A 12120-nucleotide genomic window follows, 5' to 3' on the forward strand; every position below is an offset into this window, starting at 1 on the left:
AATTACCTATTTACTAGTGTCATTATATTGACAAATATTTTTGTTAACAATCAATATTTTTCAGCAATGTTTTCGACGTGATGCAATTATATTTTATAGAGATGATTTTTATTTTTATATATATATCACACTAAAGTGCAAAATGTGTTTGCATTCTGAAATTTGTGAATGAAGATATCAAAAAATGAAATCGTAAATTTCAAACATTTATATAATGTACTATATATGTATATAATGTTTATCAGATAATTTCACATATATATATATATATATTATGTTATTCTTATTAAACGTAAAAATAAATTCTGTAAAAAAAGCTGATTGTTCATATTCATTTCATCAGGTGTTTGACGGGTGTCTGGCCATTCGTTAACAAATCGATTGTTGAGGTTATAAGTAAGATCTGCATAGAGCAGTCCGCAGTCAGTCAGCTGCTCGAAGCTGCACGTGCGTATTCGCGGGAGGTGGGTGCGTGAGCACTGTGAGCGAAGAGGACAGAGATATAAGGCTATAGCTTTTTTATATATCTATAGCTATAGCTTTGTAGTCGCATCGATAACTGGTGGGAGAGAAGAGAAAAGGCGCACGCGTTAAAACGCTCTCAGTCGCGAATCGTTGGCCGAGCAGGAAGAATTTGGATTATAAAATAGCCCGTGGAAAATTTTTGTCGCTCTTCGAAATTTTTCCTTAAAAAATACTGTCAATAGTGCTCGTTATATCATACTCGTGTTAAAGTGAGCGCGCGCGCGCGACTGAAATACGCCCTTTGAATGATTTCCTGCACATACTTACGTCGGCTCACGTGTTTGAAAATAAATCACCTTGGCATTCGAAATTGTCTTTCGCACGGGATTTCCTTGGACTAAATTTTTCTATCTCCTCGAATAGCGGCGGGCGCGGTTCGTCGCCGAAGAAAATTTCAACGAGTAAACGTAAGAATTACAAACTCTGCGACTCTGCACAATAAGTAGGAAGCAGTTTAACTTACTTTCGTAATCTCTATACAGTTGCGATGTATTAGCACCTTTGCGAAACCCGTTTCGAATCGATAATATTTCTATTACACAATCACTTGAGCGATTTTAGTACTATCGTATACATATGATGTGTACAGCAACAATATGCCTATACAGTCACAACTGTTTAGTTCACTGTTTAATTGATTAATTTGACTTTAAGCAAATATTATTCATATTTCAGTGGAAATAACAGAATATGGCTTGTGTATTTGCCAAAAAGTCAGTAAACATAAACTTCATAAATTTCTTGCTTCATCGACCATTTTTTCTGCTGCAAACGCAGTGCTGCAACTATTCGGACAATGCCAAGCCTGCTGATCCAGAAAGTCCCTTGGAAGTTTTGAAGATGAAAATTTCCAAGGGAGAACTGATGAACGATGAGTATCAATTGAAAATAGCGGAACAGCTGCAAAGAGTTTATGAAGATGTTAGAGGCTATGAACCGGAGAAAGAAGGATTTCTCGCTAAATGGATGGGCAAAAGCAAGAAAAAGAAAAAATCACCAAAAGGACTCTACCTTTACGGAGCAGTAGGTGGAGGTAAAACTATGTTGATGGACCTTTTCTATAATTGTTGTCAGGTATCTCAGCTCTTGATCTTGAATGTATTGCAAGAAGGAAACAATGTATAGACAATAGCTGTTGAACAATTACAAAAATTCCTACGTGCGATACATGTAATTTTTATTTATTTATTGTTAACTTGAACTGTTTTTTACTCAATGAAATGTTTGTTCGTAGATGCAAAATAAGAAGAGAGTTCACTTCCACTCTTTTATGCTGAATGTTCACAGTAAAATACACGAAGTGAAAAAGACTGTTGTAAGAGACACGACTAAGCTTAAGCCGTTTGATCCAATACCTCCAGTAGCAGCATCCATTACTGAAAATACATGGCTTTTGTGTTTTGATGAATTTCAAGTAACTTCATTTAGTCCTTTTCTATTTTTCTAATATATACAATAGTTTTGATTTTGTAAAAGACGAAAATTATTTTATCAGGTTACAGATATTGCTGATGCTATGATACTCAAAAGATTATTTACAGAGCTTTTTGAAAGAGGAGTTGTTGTTGTTGCAACAAGTAACAGAAGTCCAGACGATTTATATAAGAATGGATTGCAAAGAGGAAATTTTTTGCCCTTTATTCAAGTCTTAAAAGATCATTGCCAAATAAGTTCATTGGACTCCGGAATTGATTACAGAGCTAAAGCTGTATCAGGGAGTGAAAAACATTATTTCATGTAAGTATACAGTTATCACGTTTATGAGCAATTCACAAACTAATTTTTTTGTTGCACTTATAGTAGAGGAGAAGAGGCTGAAAAAGGGATTGAAAAGATTTTCAAATATTTGTGTTCAATGGAAAATGATGTTGTGAGAGCCCGAACACTTAATATAAAAGGTCGAAATGTCATTTTCAATAAAACTTGTGGCCAAGTTATGGATTCAACATTTACAGAATTATGCGATAGGCCACTTGGGGCTAGTGATTATATTGAAATCTGCCAAGCCTTTCATACAGTTATTATTCGTGATGTTCCTCAACTTAATTTAAAGCTCAAGTCACAAGCAAGAAGATTTATCACCCTCATTGATACCTTATATGACAATAAGGTAAAAACAATTTTTTTTTATAGATATCCTAAAATTCATACTTTGTACAAATTTATAATCAAAGTTGCTTACGAAATTCATAGGTAAGAGTTGTAATCTCAGCTAGTGCCCCTTACAATCAATTATTTGTACCAGAGGGTGAGGAAGAATACACTGATGAAAAGCGTATGTTGATGGATGACTTGAAAATATCACATGGCTCAGTAAGACTCTAATATTAATTATACAATCGTTTGTATTTCAACAAGACTTCTATACCATTTAATCTATTTGTGCTTTTCTGTAGGAAGATCATAAATCAAACATTTTTACTGGAGAAGAAGAGCAGTTTGCATTTGATCGTACAGTGTCTAGGTTGGCTGAAATGCAAACTGCAGCATACTGGGATCAATGGGAACATCACAGATAACATTAATATTACACTAGTCAGAATTGCTGAAAATTGACCATAGATCATAAGTCAAGTAGATGAGGTACAAATTTTATTTTCCTCCATGAAACTTTTATTTACATTAAAAGTTGTATTACTGTTGTGATGCGTCGATTTGTACTTAGAACTTTTTACATGATCATATGTAATACTGGTGACTTTAATTAATTTATTTATTTATTTATTTTTATTTGTTGATATGACTTTGAAGAAACTAAATAACTCCGATGTAAATATGTACATGCCTATAAATAGATTTTTATGAAAATTTAATTTGTTTGAATTATTTTCACTTTGTATATAATAATATGCATTGACTCCTGCTTTCGAAATTCCCGCCCTCTAGGATGTCAACTTCCTGCATTTTTTTGAGAATGCCTCAAGTTATTATCATCAATTACTTACCACTGATAATTCTTCGTGGTTGGTGACTGCTGAGATTACTGATATGGTGCTGACGTGACTTTCTTTTTCACATAGCTCTAATAACCTTTTATTAGTTCAATTCTCAAATTTCCATAACAATGGCAGACGAAAATCCCGCGGTAGCGATTCAAATAGGTAAACACACATGATCCAAAAATGTTTGTATATAGGTTAGATATTAAAAAAAAAAACATTTTGATTTTTACAGAAAAGGTCGCAAAAACCAACATTGACGAATCTCAAATCAATAATGAGGTAAAGAAAATAACTGACAAAGCAAATACAGTACCTGATGAGGCCAAACTTGAATTGCTGTTACGTGGTATAACTCATCTGGACTTGACAAGTTTGAAAGGTGGTGAAACATTTGAAGATATCAAAGAACTGTGCCAGAAGGTATTTTTTAAACACATAAATATTTAAAATTTTTGTAAATTATATAAATGTATAAGAGCAATGAAATTTGAATTTTTAGGCAGCCAATGCCATTGATGTTAGTTTTGATGGAGAGAAGCCAGTGCAAACAGCTGCAGTATGTGTTTTTCCAGCGAGCGCGCGTGATGCAATCAAAGCTCTAAATGAATTGAATGCAAGAGAGAAAGTAAAAGTTGCTAGTGGTGAGTATTTTATTAATGAACATTTTGAATACTGTGTTTGTATATGTTTAATAAATAATATTTGCTTTACTCTGAGTAGTTGCTGCAGATTTCCCAGCTGCACAGCTTTCTTTGGAAACTCGTTTGGAAGAAATCAGACAAGTAGTTGACTATGGAGTTGATGAAGTTGATATTGTTATTAATAGGAAGTTAGCTCTTGCTCATAAATGGAAAGAACTTTATGATGAGCTGACTTTGGCTCGCAAAGCATGTGGCAAGGCTAAATTGAAAACAATATTAGCTACTGGTGATCTTCCCAGTTTGCAAGATGTCTATACTGCTTCGTTTGTAGCTATGCTAGCTGGTTCTGACTTCATAAAGACATCTACAGGAAAAGAGGCTGTAAATGCTACACTTCCTGTTGGTGTAGTTATGTCCAAAGCTATTAGAGATTACCATGCTGTTTCAGGAAAGAAGGTAGAATTTTTAGTCTTCTTAAATATTCAATTAAATAATTTGTATCACATATCAACTATCATATTTCATTGTGCTTAGATTGGATTTAAACCTGCTGGAGGAATAAAAACATCGGAAGACATTGTACAGTGGTTGACTCTCATCAAAGAAAAATTAGGAAATGACTGGCTTACCAAAGATTTGTTCAGGATTGGGGCATCAAGTGTCCTTGATGACATTATCAAAACTGTGGACACTTTAAAATCGTGAATGATGAAGATCAATAATATAAATATATAAATTTTTACCAAATCATTGTTATATTTTTATAATATTTGTAATGAAAAATAATCATTTTGTTGTAAGATAAAAATACTCAATAAATTAGTTATATTTGAACAATATATTATTATAACATAATCATAGAACGTCCAATCTTCGTATTATATTGGAAGAAAATAACTATACGTGCCAATAATTAGCAGCGGTTTTTTTTAAAGGATAGATGGGGCCACTATATTATTCCAAGCGGCAATTAAGCATCATAGCATGAAGGCTATCCGAGTCACTCCACTCTAAGAAAATTATAAAATAATTTTTTTAACATTAAGTATTGACCAAAAATAATTATTTCATCAAGCCGCTGTGCAATAGTTTCTTCGCTATTGCAACAAATTTTTAATCAATTTAGATATTTGAATTGGCGGCCATTTTGGTAAAAGTGGCGCGGCTACTCGCTTCCTGACATTCTGTTCGCGTTTCATCCACGGCCACGGAGCCTTTTCCGTTTAGAGATCCAACATGGTAAGTTGAGCTCGCGTTTTCAACTCAAAATCCGTTTGCATCGTTAAATTAACAACACAGAGATTCCAGCAATTTCACAGAAAATGAAGCCGATGTGTCGAAGTGCAATATCGCGTGTGTATTTAGTGCCGAAATTCGTCGATTTTCACAAAAATTGACAAGATTCGTCCCACTTGCTTACGGGATTTCTCACGTATTTTTTGTGCCTGTTATTGATGTTTGCGTGCTCATGTGAGCTTCTACCGTGTTGTTCGAATGCTTAGAATCTACTTTTATTGTTCACTACCTTCTGGGACGACATTGTTTATCGGCTTATTTATTCTATAAACAACGTGGTATCATAACCTCAAATCAACATTCCGGTACTCGTGAGACCGTAGTTACACTTGTGAACTTTGTGTACAAGTTTTAAATGTTATCTATCGCTGTGGATTTTCATTAAATAACATTTGCCTTAATCGGAGTTCGTGAATTACCTGAAAAATACGACGTGCAAAGTATACTGAAGTGAGTACGAAGGAATTACTACATTAAAATTTGTCATTTCTAGGCCCGTGGACCAAAAAAGCACTTGAAGCGTCTCAACGCGCCCAAGGCATGGATGTTGGACAAATTGGGGGGTGTCTATGCACCCCGTCCATCCACTGGGCCACACAAGCTGAGGGAGTCCCTTCCCTTGGTTATCTTCCTCCGTAACAGGCTAAAGTACGCTTTGACTAACTGCGAAGTTACAAAGATTGTCATGCAGCGCCTGATCAAGGTTGATGGCAAAGTACGCACTGACCCCAACTACCCTGCTGGATTCATGGGTGAGCAACATTTCAAAGATTTTATTTCTTGTCTCTAATTGTTCATTTCGAATCATCTTGAGATAACTTCATTCATAATTCTAGTAGCTGAGATACTCCAAGTTTTTTTGTTTTAAATAATCTGGGCCTTCATCGAAGCCACAATATAGTCTTTTAAATATTGTGGTCAAAATGTGGCCAAAAGCAAAATCCTTTCTTTGGTCACTGATTAAGTTACTAAATATCTCTTCAGTATTACCCAGAATGGATACAACATGAAAAATATTGACGTCTGTTTGCTATATGCTGAACAAACTATTTCATGTTTTATTCCATTTTCAGATGTCATCACCATTGAGAAGACCAACGAGTTCTTCCGTCTCATCTATGACGTCAAGGGACGTTTCACCATTCACCGCATCACTCCAGTTGAAGCTAAGGTATGCATTACTTTTTTAGGTAATATATAATGTTTGACATCCAAACTGATTCTTAATCAATATTTTTTATTTTACAGTACAAGCTCTGCAAAGTCAGGCGAGTTCAGACTGGACCTAAAGGAATTCCTTTCCTTGTCACACACGACGGAAGAACCATCCGTTACCCTGACCCCTTGATCAAGGTTAATGACACCATCCAGCTGGAGATTGCCACTGGAAAGATTCTTGACTCCATCCGTTTTGACACCGGTACGTAGAATTTTTTTATAACTGCTGTTTTCTGGTTGCATTGAAATTTATCACAATGTGACAATATTAATGTTACCTTGATCTTGTAGGAAACCTGTGCATGATCACCGGAGGAAGGAATTTGGGTCGTGTCGGTACCGTCGTAAACCGTGAACGTCACCAGGGATCATTTGACATCTGCCACATCAAGGATTCACAAGGCCACACCTTCGCCACCAGGTAAATTCATTCTCTCAAGTATAATGACAAGATAGTTTATAAGAAATTTCTTTATTAATGGAGAAAATCATTTTTATAACATTTAGATAAATGCTTTGTTAACTACAACGTAGAAGTACCTTTTATAAATTTGGCTAATATCGAAGCTGAGATTTTTACACTATCGAAATTTGCAGTCAAAATTTAGCCAAAATTAATGTTATCCTCCTTTATGGTCACTGATTGACTAAACATGAGTCTTTTCGTACTACCCAAGGAGGATACAGCTTGATTATTAGAAAAAATTTTTTTTTACCCATTATTTGCGTGCGAAAAATTGAATGAAAATTTACGTTTTCTTCTAGATTGCACAACGTGTTCATCATTGGCAAGGGAACCAAGCCTTACGTCAGTTTACCAAGAGGCAACGGTGTCAAGCTCACGATTGCCGAGGAGCGTGATAAGAGGTTAGCAGCCAAGGGAGTAAACTAATGTAAATTTTCAACAAAAATCCAATAAACCGAGTTTGTCTTGGTAAACGATGTTTTTTAACACCAATATCCTCAGACTTATCGCATTACTTTTTGTTTTTATATATAATAATATCTACAGTTAGTGCAGTATTTGAAAATTGAACACTTTTCCGTGACGATCGAATGTAAATTATCATAAATCTTGAAATCACTTATTCGGAAGCCAAATTTCGGTCTCGAGTTCCATGGCGGCTTGCAGCATGTCGTTGCACTTCTCGTCACCCTGCTTTCCGAATTTCCGATGTACTTCTTTGGCAGTTTTTAAGAATCTAGAACGACATGAGAGTTAATCTCGTTTGTAACAATTTTTATTTTGATACATCGTCAGAGTCTCACTTTTGAACACAAAGAACCGTATTTTTAATCTCCTTCTCGACGTATCTGGGCCCCGCCGAGCAGCCCGTGCCGAACTCCACGGTCTCGGAAGATCGCTGCTGCACGAGAGGGCAGATTCTGATCCACGCGCCTTCCCTCTTGCTCGGTCTTCTCCAGTCCCGGCCGTTGTCCCACATCGAAGTCGAGGCTTGCTCTCTGCTGGACTGGCTCTTCAGACCTCGCCGTATGTTCTTCTCCACGAACAGCGGGTTGTAGCGCGAGTTCTCGGAGTAAATGTCCGGCGCCTGTTGCTGAAACTGAAAGTTTAGCCAGTGCCGTATACAGCTCATCTCGGTTTTCTTACTCCTCGATGTATCCTTACCATGGATCTAGTTTCAGGGCAGAGATTGACAATTTTCATCGGCTCGCGTCCGATTTTGCATCTCTTCTTGGAGCATTTATTGTGATAGAATCGGCCCCCCTCGTCTTCCTCCTCCTCTTCGATGTTCGCATTGGCCCAGATCGTGAATAGAGACAGTCCGGTATTGCAAACTGGGAGGCCCAGCAGGTCGAATAGATCGTGGAGCAGAGGCTTCTTCACTTCGGAATCTACTTCGCAGTCGTTGCTCAGCGCAGGACTGACGTTCACCTATAGAAGTCGATAGTCGATAGTCGATTGCCGTAGCGTGAGTCGTAGTTGTGATTTCGGAATAGTTGAGACTAGCGTACCTCGATCAGCCAAGGTTTCAAGTTATCGTCTATCAACACGTCGAACCCGAAGAACTCGAAGCAGTTGGACGATTTGGGAATACCCGCGGCCTGGCTGAGAACGGTCAGAGTGACGATGCAGGCGATCCTCTGCCAGAGCAGCCAGTCCAGGTATCCCGATTGCTCCAGGTATCTCCGCAACTGTCGGAAGGTCCACTTGCAACCTTCGGAAAAAAGAGCGGTAAATTCGCTGAGTCGAAAAGGCCCGCATATAAGTCTCTAAAAATGACTCACCAGCTCCGACTCGCTCCTTCTTCTCGTAGTATCCTGGTCCCAGTTTGTTGAGCGAGAAGTTGGTGAGGTGCCGAAAGGGGTCGTCTATGCTGTCGAGGGAAAACTTTTCCGTAGCGAAACGCGCTATCCCGTCCTTGTAGAGGTAGATCGCCAGTGGACGGTAGGACGGGACGCAGACGTAGAGGCGCAGATCGAACTTGTAGCCGCCGATCAGCAGCGGGTTCTCGATGTAGCGCTGGACCACCGCGACGCTGTCGTAGGTGAGGTCGCTCAGTTTCTGTGGTGATGGATTAATTTGGCAAATAGCGAGAGTCGATGTATCGAATACAGTCGTTTCGGTTGCTTACGCGAAAGAGGAATATCCCTCTGCCTTGGCTCTGACCGACGGGTTTGCAGATCCATATCCTCTCGTCCTTCTCCAGACGACTGCAGTCCGCGGCGAGTCTCGTGTACTCCGACGGGAGATTGTAGCCTAAGGGACTTTACGAAAATTCCTTTGCAATGATTTTCCTTCGAAATCATCAAGCCAGAGTAGGTATACCTAAAGTCGTAAACGTTGCCGTAGACCTTCTTCATGCACTTCAAGTGTCGCACGAGATTGTCCTTCCTGCAAATCGAGTTTCCCTTGGGTATCCGATTGATGAACTGCCAGGGCAGCAGCGATTTGTAATGCGTCTGCGAAAATCCCCCGGACTTCCACCAGAGGTTCCAGCGGTCCTTGAACACATTGTTGTCGCCCGTGTACTCGCGCCAGCCTCTCTCCGTGCAGACCTAGATGTATCCATCGATTTGTCAGAAAATCCTCGTTCCGTGCGCCTGATTAATCCGCTCGGCCCTTTTGATTTATCGCGAGGGCAATTACAATTAAATCCCGTCACGGCATGGGCTAACGTTAACGATCGGAGATCGGTATGCGAGGGAAACTCCAGTCGCGTAAGGGTGTGGGTTTTTTTGTTCTGCTTCGTTTCTCTAAATTTATGCCATCGGGGGTAGGACGCGACTTTTTCCGACGAAAGCTCGCGATAAGGGAGTTATAAATAAGTCGCTAAAAGTTGGGAGGACTCGCGCGAGTAATTTTACAAATGGGGCAACAAAGTTGATAATGGGAATGCGCTATGCGACACATTCCGCGGCTATAAATATGGAGGATAATTGGATAACCGCGGGGCTCTGCGTGATTCGCATAATTGCAGCGCTTTTATATTCGGGCGCTATAGGTATACATCTGAAAAATATCGAGTTGTAGTTATACGCCCGACCAGTATCTAATTGTGTCGACGGGGGCTCGAAAGCTCGCGTATCGTGACACGTACCGACATTTTTTCTTTCTTCCCGTGCCTGTCGATCCTACCCCGCGAGCTGTTTTATCTCGCAAGCTCGCTCAACGGTTCTAAAAAAAGCTCGTACGCGCTATATAATCACCTGGACGAGCAGATGCGGTCCAACGCCGTTGTCGTTCAGCCGGAAGACAAATGGCCCGTCGATCGTGTTGAGAGCCGTCGTCATACCGATGCGTCGCCACTCAGCTGCGGGACCCAAAGCTCCGAGCGAGTCCCTCTAAAGAAGCTTCCCGATCGATTTCCTGCTTCTTCGGCTCGTCTATGGGGCCGACTCGAGTGCAGCCGCTGGCCGTCGAGCCGAGAATGAGAGCAGGGAGAAAAAAGCTTCGGTGTAATATACATTGACAATGATTGCCGCACGCGACAATCTCGCGACGTGTATGTGTGTGTGTGTAATACATCATACAGCCCCCCCTCCTTCTCGCTTTGGCCCTATATCGTTTGTATCGTTATTTTTAGATTGTGCGAAATCGAAGGGACGCGACGATTTGTGGCCGGGTGTCAGGCAAGGCCGCCGCTCGGCGACGATTGCTGTTCCGCGGTTTCGTGCGGGCGCGCGAGCCGCAGGCGTGATGTGCGATGAAGAGGCGCAGGAGTTATGGAGATTATTGCCGAGATGCATGTTTATATAGAGGCAGGAGGAAACACGAGTCGAAATTGCGGAAGGGTGGGATTTGTAGTTCTCGTTCGGTAATACGATCGGTTGCGTTGCGTGCGGGTGATCGATTCGTTTTTAATTTATTAATCTCGCTGTGCGACGAATGAGTCGCGTTCGCGGTGCGTTAAAAGCTCGTGTCGTCAAAATTAACGTGTTTACGGATCATTGTAGCATAAGGAGGTAGCTTCGCATAGTAAATTTACGCGGTTTACGTATACAGCAACGAGTTGTATAGTTTCGAGGAGAAAGAAAAGAGAAAATGCCCGATGCAGGGCGATTTATACGCGACGAGGAAATATTAGCGTGCCTCGGGCTATAAAAAGTATCTGATGTCTTCTTTAACCCTTTCAATGACTATGCCTTCATTCTAATGGAGCAGTTGCTTTTTCGAGCAACTTTTGCCGAATCCGATACGGCTCGAGCTACGTGGATTGTGTTAGTAAGAGCCGGGAGAGGCCGGATTGTTTATTGATATATGTACAGTACGGTGACGCGCGGAAACACGCTAAATTCTGAAGCTCGCGGGATTCAAGGTTACGCGCATGCTGTTGAATGAAGCTTTATTTAGAAAGACATTGATTGGCTTCTTCAACCGTTTGCTCTTACTCTGAATTCGTTGACTTGGTTCTTCCAAACGGCTGCACAAGCTTCTGCGTTTACAGAAAAAAAGGGCAACGAAAAAAAAGTCAGCAGAGCAGCTGATCGATATAAAGCCGAGCTTCAAGTCGGCTATTAACGAGACCGCCGAGAAAATTACACATCCCCCCGCGCGTAACTCGTCGGCAAAAATATACGTGTCAGTGATATACGTGTCCATCTCGTCGGCGCTTCTCCGGTAGTCCAATCCATCCTCCAGCGTATAGGAGTTGGCCGGCGTCGCAGCAGCAGTCCTATCCCTCTGCCGCTGCATTCGTGGGCTTCTTCATCAACGCTTCCTCCTCCGGCCTCCCGACTCTACTGGCGCACGCGACTCGCCGGCCTGATACTCACTAGCGAACCTCGCGAGGAAGCACGCGATATCCTCCTACACTCCCACAAACAGGTGCGCAGAGACGGTTCCGTCCCTCGCGCGCCTCACGGTATGTAAGCTTTTCTTCTTTTTCTCCGGTATATAGATACGGACACACGGGAGCAGAGGGGGAGGGGGGGGGGATCGAGTCGCGATCGAGTTTCTACGATCTTTCCTCGCTGCTGCTTTTTTTTCTATCCCTAATACTGTGCATTGGAAAATCGGCGGGTGTAATGTGTAT

General features: G+C 40.7%; 4 protein-coding genes and 2 non-coding genes across 10 annotated transcripts; 5 read left to right on the plus strand and 1 right to left on the minus strand.

Annotated features, from left to right (window-relative positions):
• Positions 1–368: 368 nt before the first annotated feature.
• Positions 369–3338, plus strand: LOC100678489 (putative ATPase N2B). 3 transcript variants are annotated; one of them, XM_008211146.3, is made up of 7 exons: positions 369–967; positions 1201–1599; positions 1760–1939; positions 2021–2262; positions 2326–2635; positions 2719–2838; positions 2922–3338. In XM_008211146.3, exons 2-7 carry the CDS (start codon positions 1216–1218, stop codon positions 3042–3044), a joined length of 1359 nt encoding a protein of 452 aa, XP_008209368.1. In that variant the 5' UTR covers positions 369–967; positions 1201–1215; the 3' UTR covers positions 3045–3338. The 3 variants fall into 3 exon arrangements, with proteins under 3 accessions (XP_008209368.1, XP_003427154.1, XP_031779308.1); XM_003427106.4 differs by having other exon boundaries at positions 369–932; XM_031923448.1 differs by having other exon boundaries at positions 373–932; positions 1303–1599.
• A 78-nt stretch (positions 3339–3416) lies between these two features.
• LOC100113522 (deoxyribose-phosphate aldolase) lies at positions 3417–4947 on the plus strand. Its single transcript, XM_008211144.3, has 5 exons — positions 3417–3626; positions 3700–3887; positions 3967–4108; positions 4188–4564; positions 4643–4947. The coding sequence occupies exons 1-5, from the start codon at positions 3590–3592 to the stop codon at positions 4811–4813; spliced, it is 915 nt and encodes a 304-aa protein (XP_008209366.1). The 5' UTR covers positions 3417–3589; the 3' UTR covers positions 4814–4947.
• A 145-nt stretch (positions 4948–5092) lies between these two features.
• Positions 5093–7561, plus strand: LOC100115802 (40S ribosomal protein S4). The gene is made up of 6 exons (XM_001599883.6): positions 5093–5347; positions 5898–6156; positions 6478–6575; positions 6653–6824; positions 6914–7043; positions 7388–7561. Exons 1-6 carry the CDS (start codon positions 5345–5347, stop codon positions 7512–7514), a joined length of 789 nt encoding a protein of 262 aa, XP_001599933.1. The 5' UTR covers positions 5093–5344; the 3' UTR covers positions 7515–7561.
• Positions 6277–6411, plus strand: LOC116416217. The gene has a single exon (XR_004226735.1). It is a non-coding gene; the product is annotated as a small nucleolar RNA SNORA16B/SNORA16A family (small nucleolar RNA).
• Positions 7173–7311, plus strand: LOC116416218. Its single transcript, XR_004226736.1, has one exon. It is a non-coding gene; the product is annotated as a small nucleolar RNA SNORA16B/SNORA16A family (small nucleolar RNA).
• Positions 7408–11913, minus strand: LOC100115848 (probable tubulin polyglutamylase TTLL2). Of its 3 annotated transcripts, none has more exons than XM_016981673.2 (9): positions 11680–11913; positions 10295–10497; positions 9414–9643; positions 9220–9352; positions 8873–9149; positions 8600–8802; positions 8253–8519; positions 7892–8181; positions 7408–7824 (listed from the first exon to the last, which is right to left on the minus strand). In XM_016981673.2, the coding sequence occupies exons 2-9, from the start codon at positions 10376–10378 to the stop codon at positions 7704–7706; spliced, it is 1605 nt and encodes a 534-aa protein (XP_016837162.1). In that variant the 5' UTR covers positions 10379–10497; positions 11680–11913; the 3' UTR covers positions 7408–7703. The 3 variants fall into 3 exon arrangements, with proteins under 3 accessions (XP_016837162.1, XP_001600453.1, XP_031779305.1); XM_001600403.4 differs by having other exon boundaries at positions 7892–8187; XM_031923445.1 differs by having other exon boundaries at positions 7892–8187; positions 10295–11913.
• Positions 11914–12120: the final 207 nt, after the last annotated feature.

This window comes from Nasonia vitripennis, chromosome 2 (genome assembly GCF_009193385.2).
Source record: "Nasonia vitripennis strain AsymCx chromosome 2, Nvit_psr_1.1, whole genome shotgun sequence".
NCBI classification, from domain to species: Eukaryota; Metazoa; Arthropoda; class Insecta; order Hymenoptera; family Pteromalidae; genus Nasonia; species Nasonia vitripennis.

Excerpts from the sequence above, each read along its gene's own strand:
- LOC100113522 (XM_008211144.3), top strand. The coding sequence starts at position 3,590 with ATGGCAGACGAAAATCCCGCGGTAGCGATTCAAATAG. Across the intron at positions 3,627-3,699 it reads CGCGGTAGCGATTCAAATAG|AAAAGGTCGCAAAAACCAAC; the intron begins GTAAACACACAT and ends TGATTTTTACAG. Across the intron at positions 4,109-4,187 it reads GAAAGTAAAAGTTGCTAGTG|TTGCTGCAGATTTCCCAGCT; the intron begins GTGAGTATTTTA and ends TACTCTGAGTAG.
- LOC100678489 (XM_008211146.3), top strand. The coding sequence starts at position 1,216 with ATGGCTTGTGTATTTGCCAAAAAGTCAGTAAACATAAACTTCATAAAT. Across the intron at positions 1,940-2,020 it reads TGTGTTTTGATGAATTTCAA|GTTACAGATATTGCTGATGC; the intron begins GTAACTTCATTT and ends TTATTTTATCAG. Across the intron at positions 2,263-2,325 it reads AGTGAAAAACATTATTTCAT|TAGAGGAGAAGAGGCTGAAA; the intron begins GTAAGTATACAG and ends TTGCACTTATAG.
- LOC100115802 (XM_001599883.6), top strand. Across the intron at positions 6,157-6,477 it reads CTACCCTGCTGGATTCATGG|ATGTCATCACCATTGAGAAG; the intron begins GTGAGCAACATT and ends TTCCATTTTCAG. Across the intron at positions 6,825-6,913 it reads CTCCATCCGTTTTGACACCG|GAAACCTGTGCATGATCACC; the intron begins GTACGTAGAATT and ends TTGATCTTGTAG.
- LOC100115848 (XM_001600403.4), bottom strand. The coding sequence starts at position 10,378 with ATGACGACGGCTCTCAACACGATCGACGGGCCATTTGTCTTCCGGCTG. Across the intron at positions 9,644-10,294 it reads GACCGCATCTGCTCGTCCAG|GTCTGCACGGAGAGAGGCTG; the intron begins GTGATTATATAG and ends GGATACATCTAG. Across the intron at positions 8,520-8,599 it reads TGAAACCTTGGCTGATCGAG|GTGAACGTCAGTCCTGCGCT; the intron begins GTACGCTAGTCT and ends CGACTTCTATAG.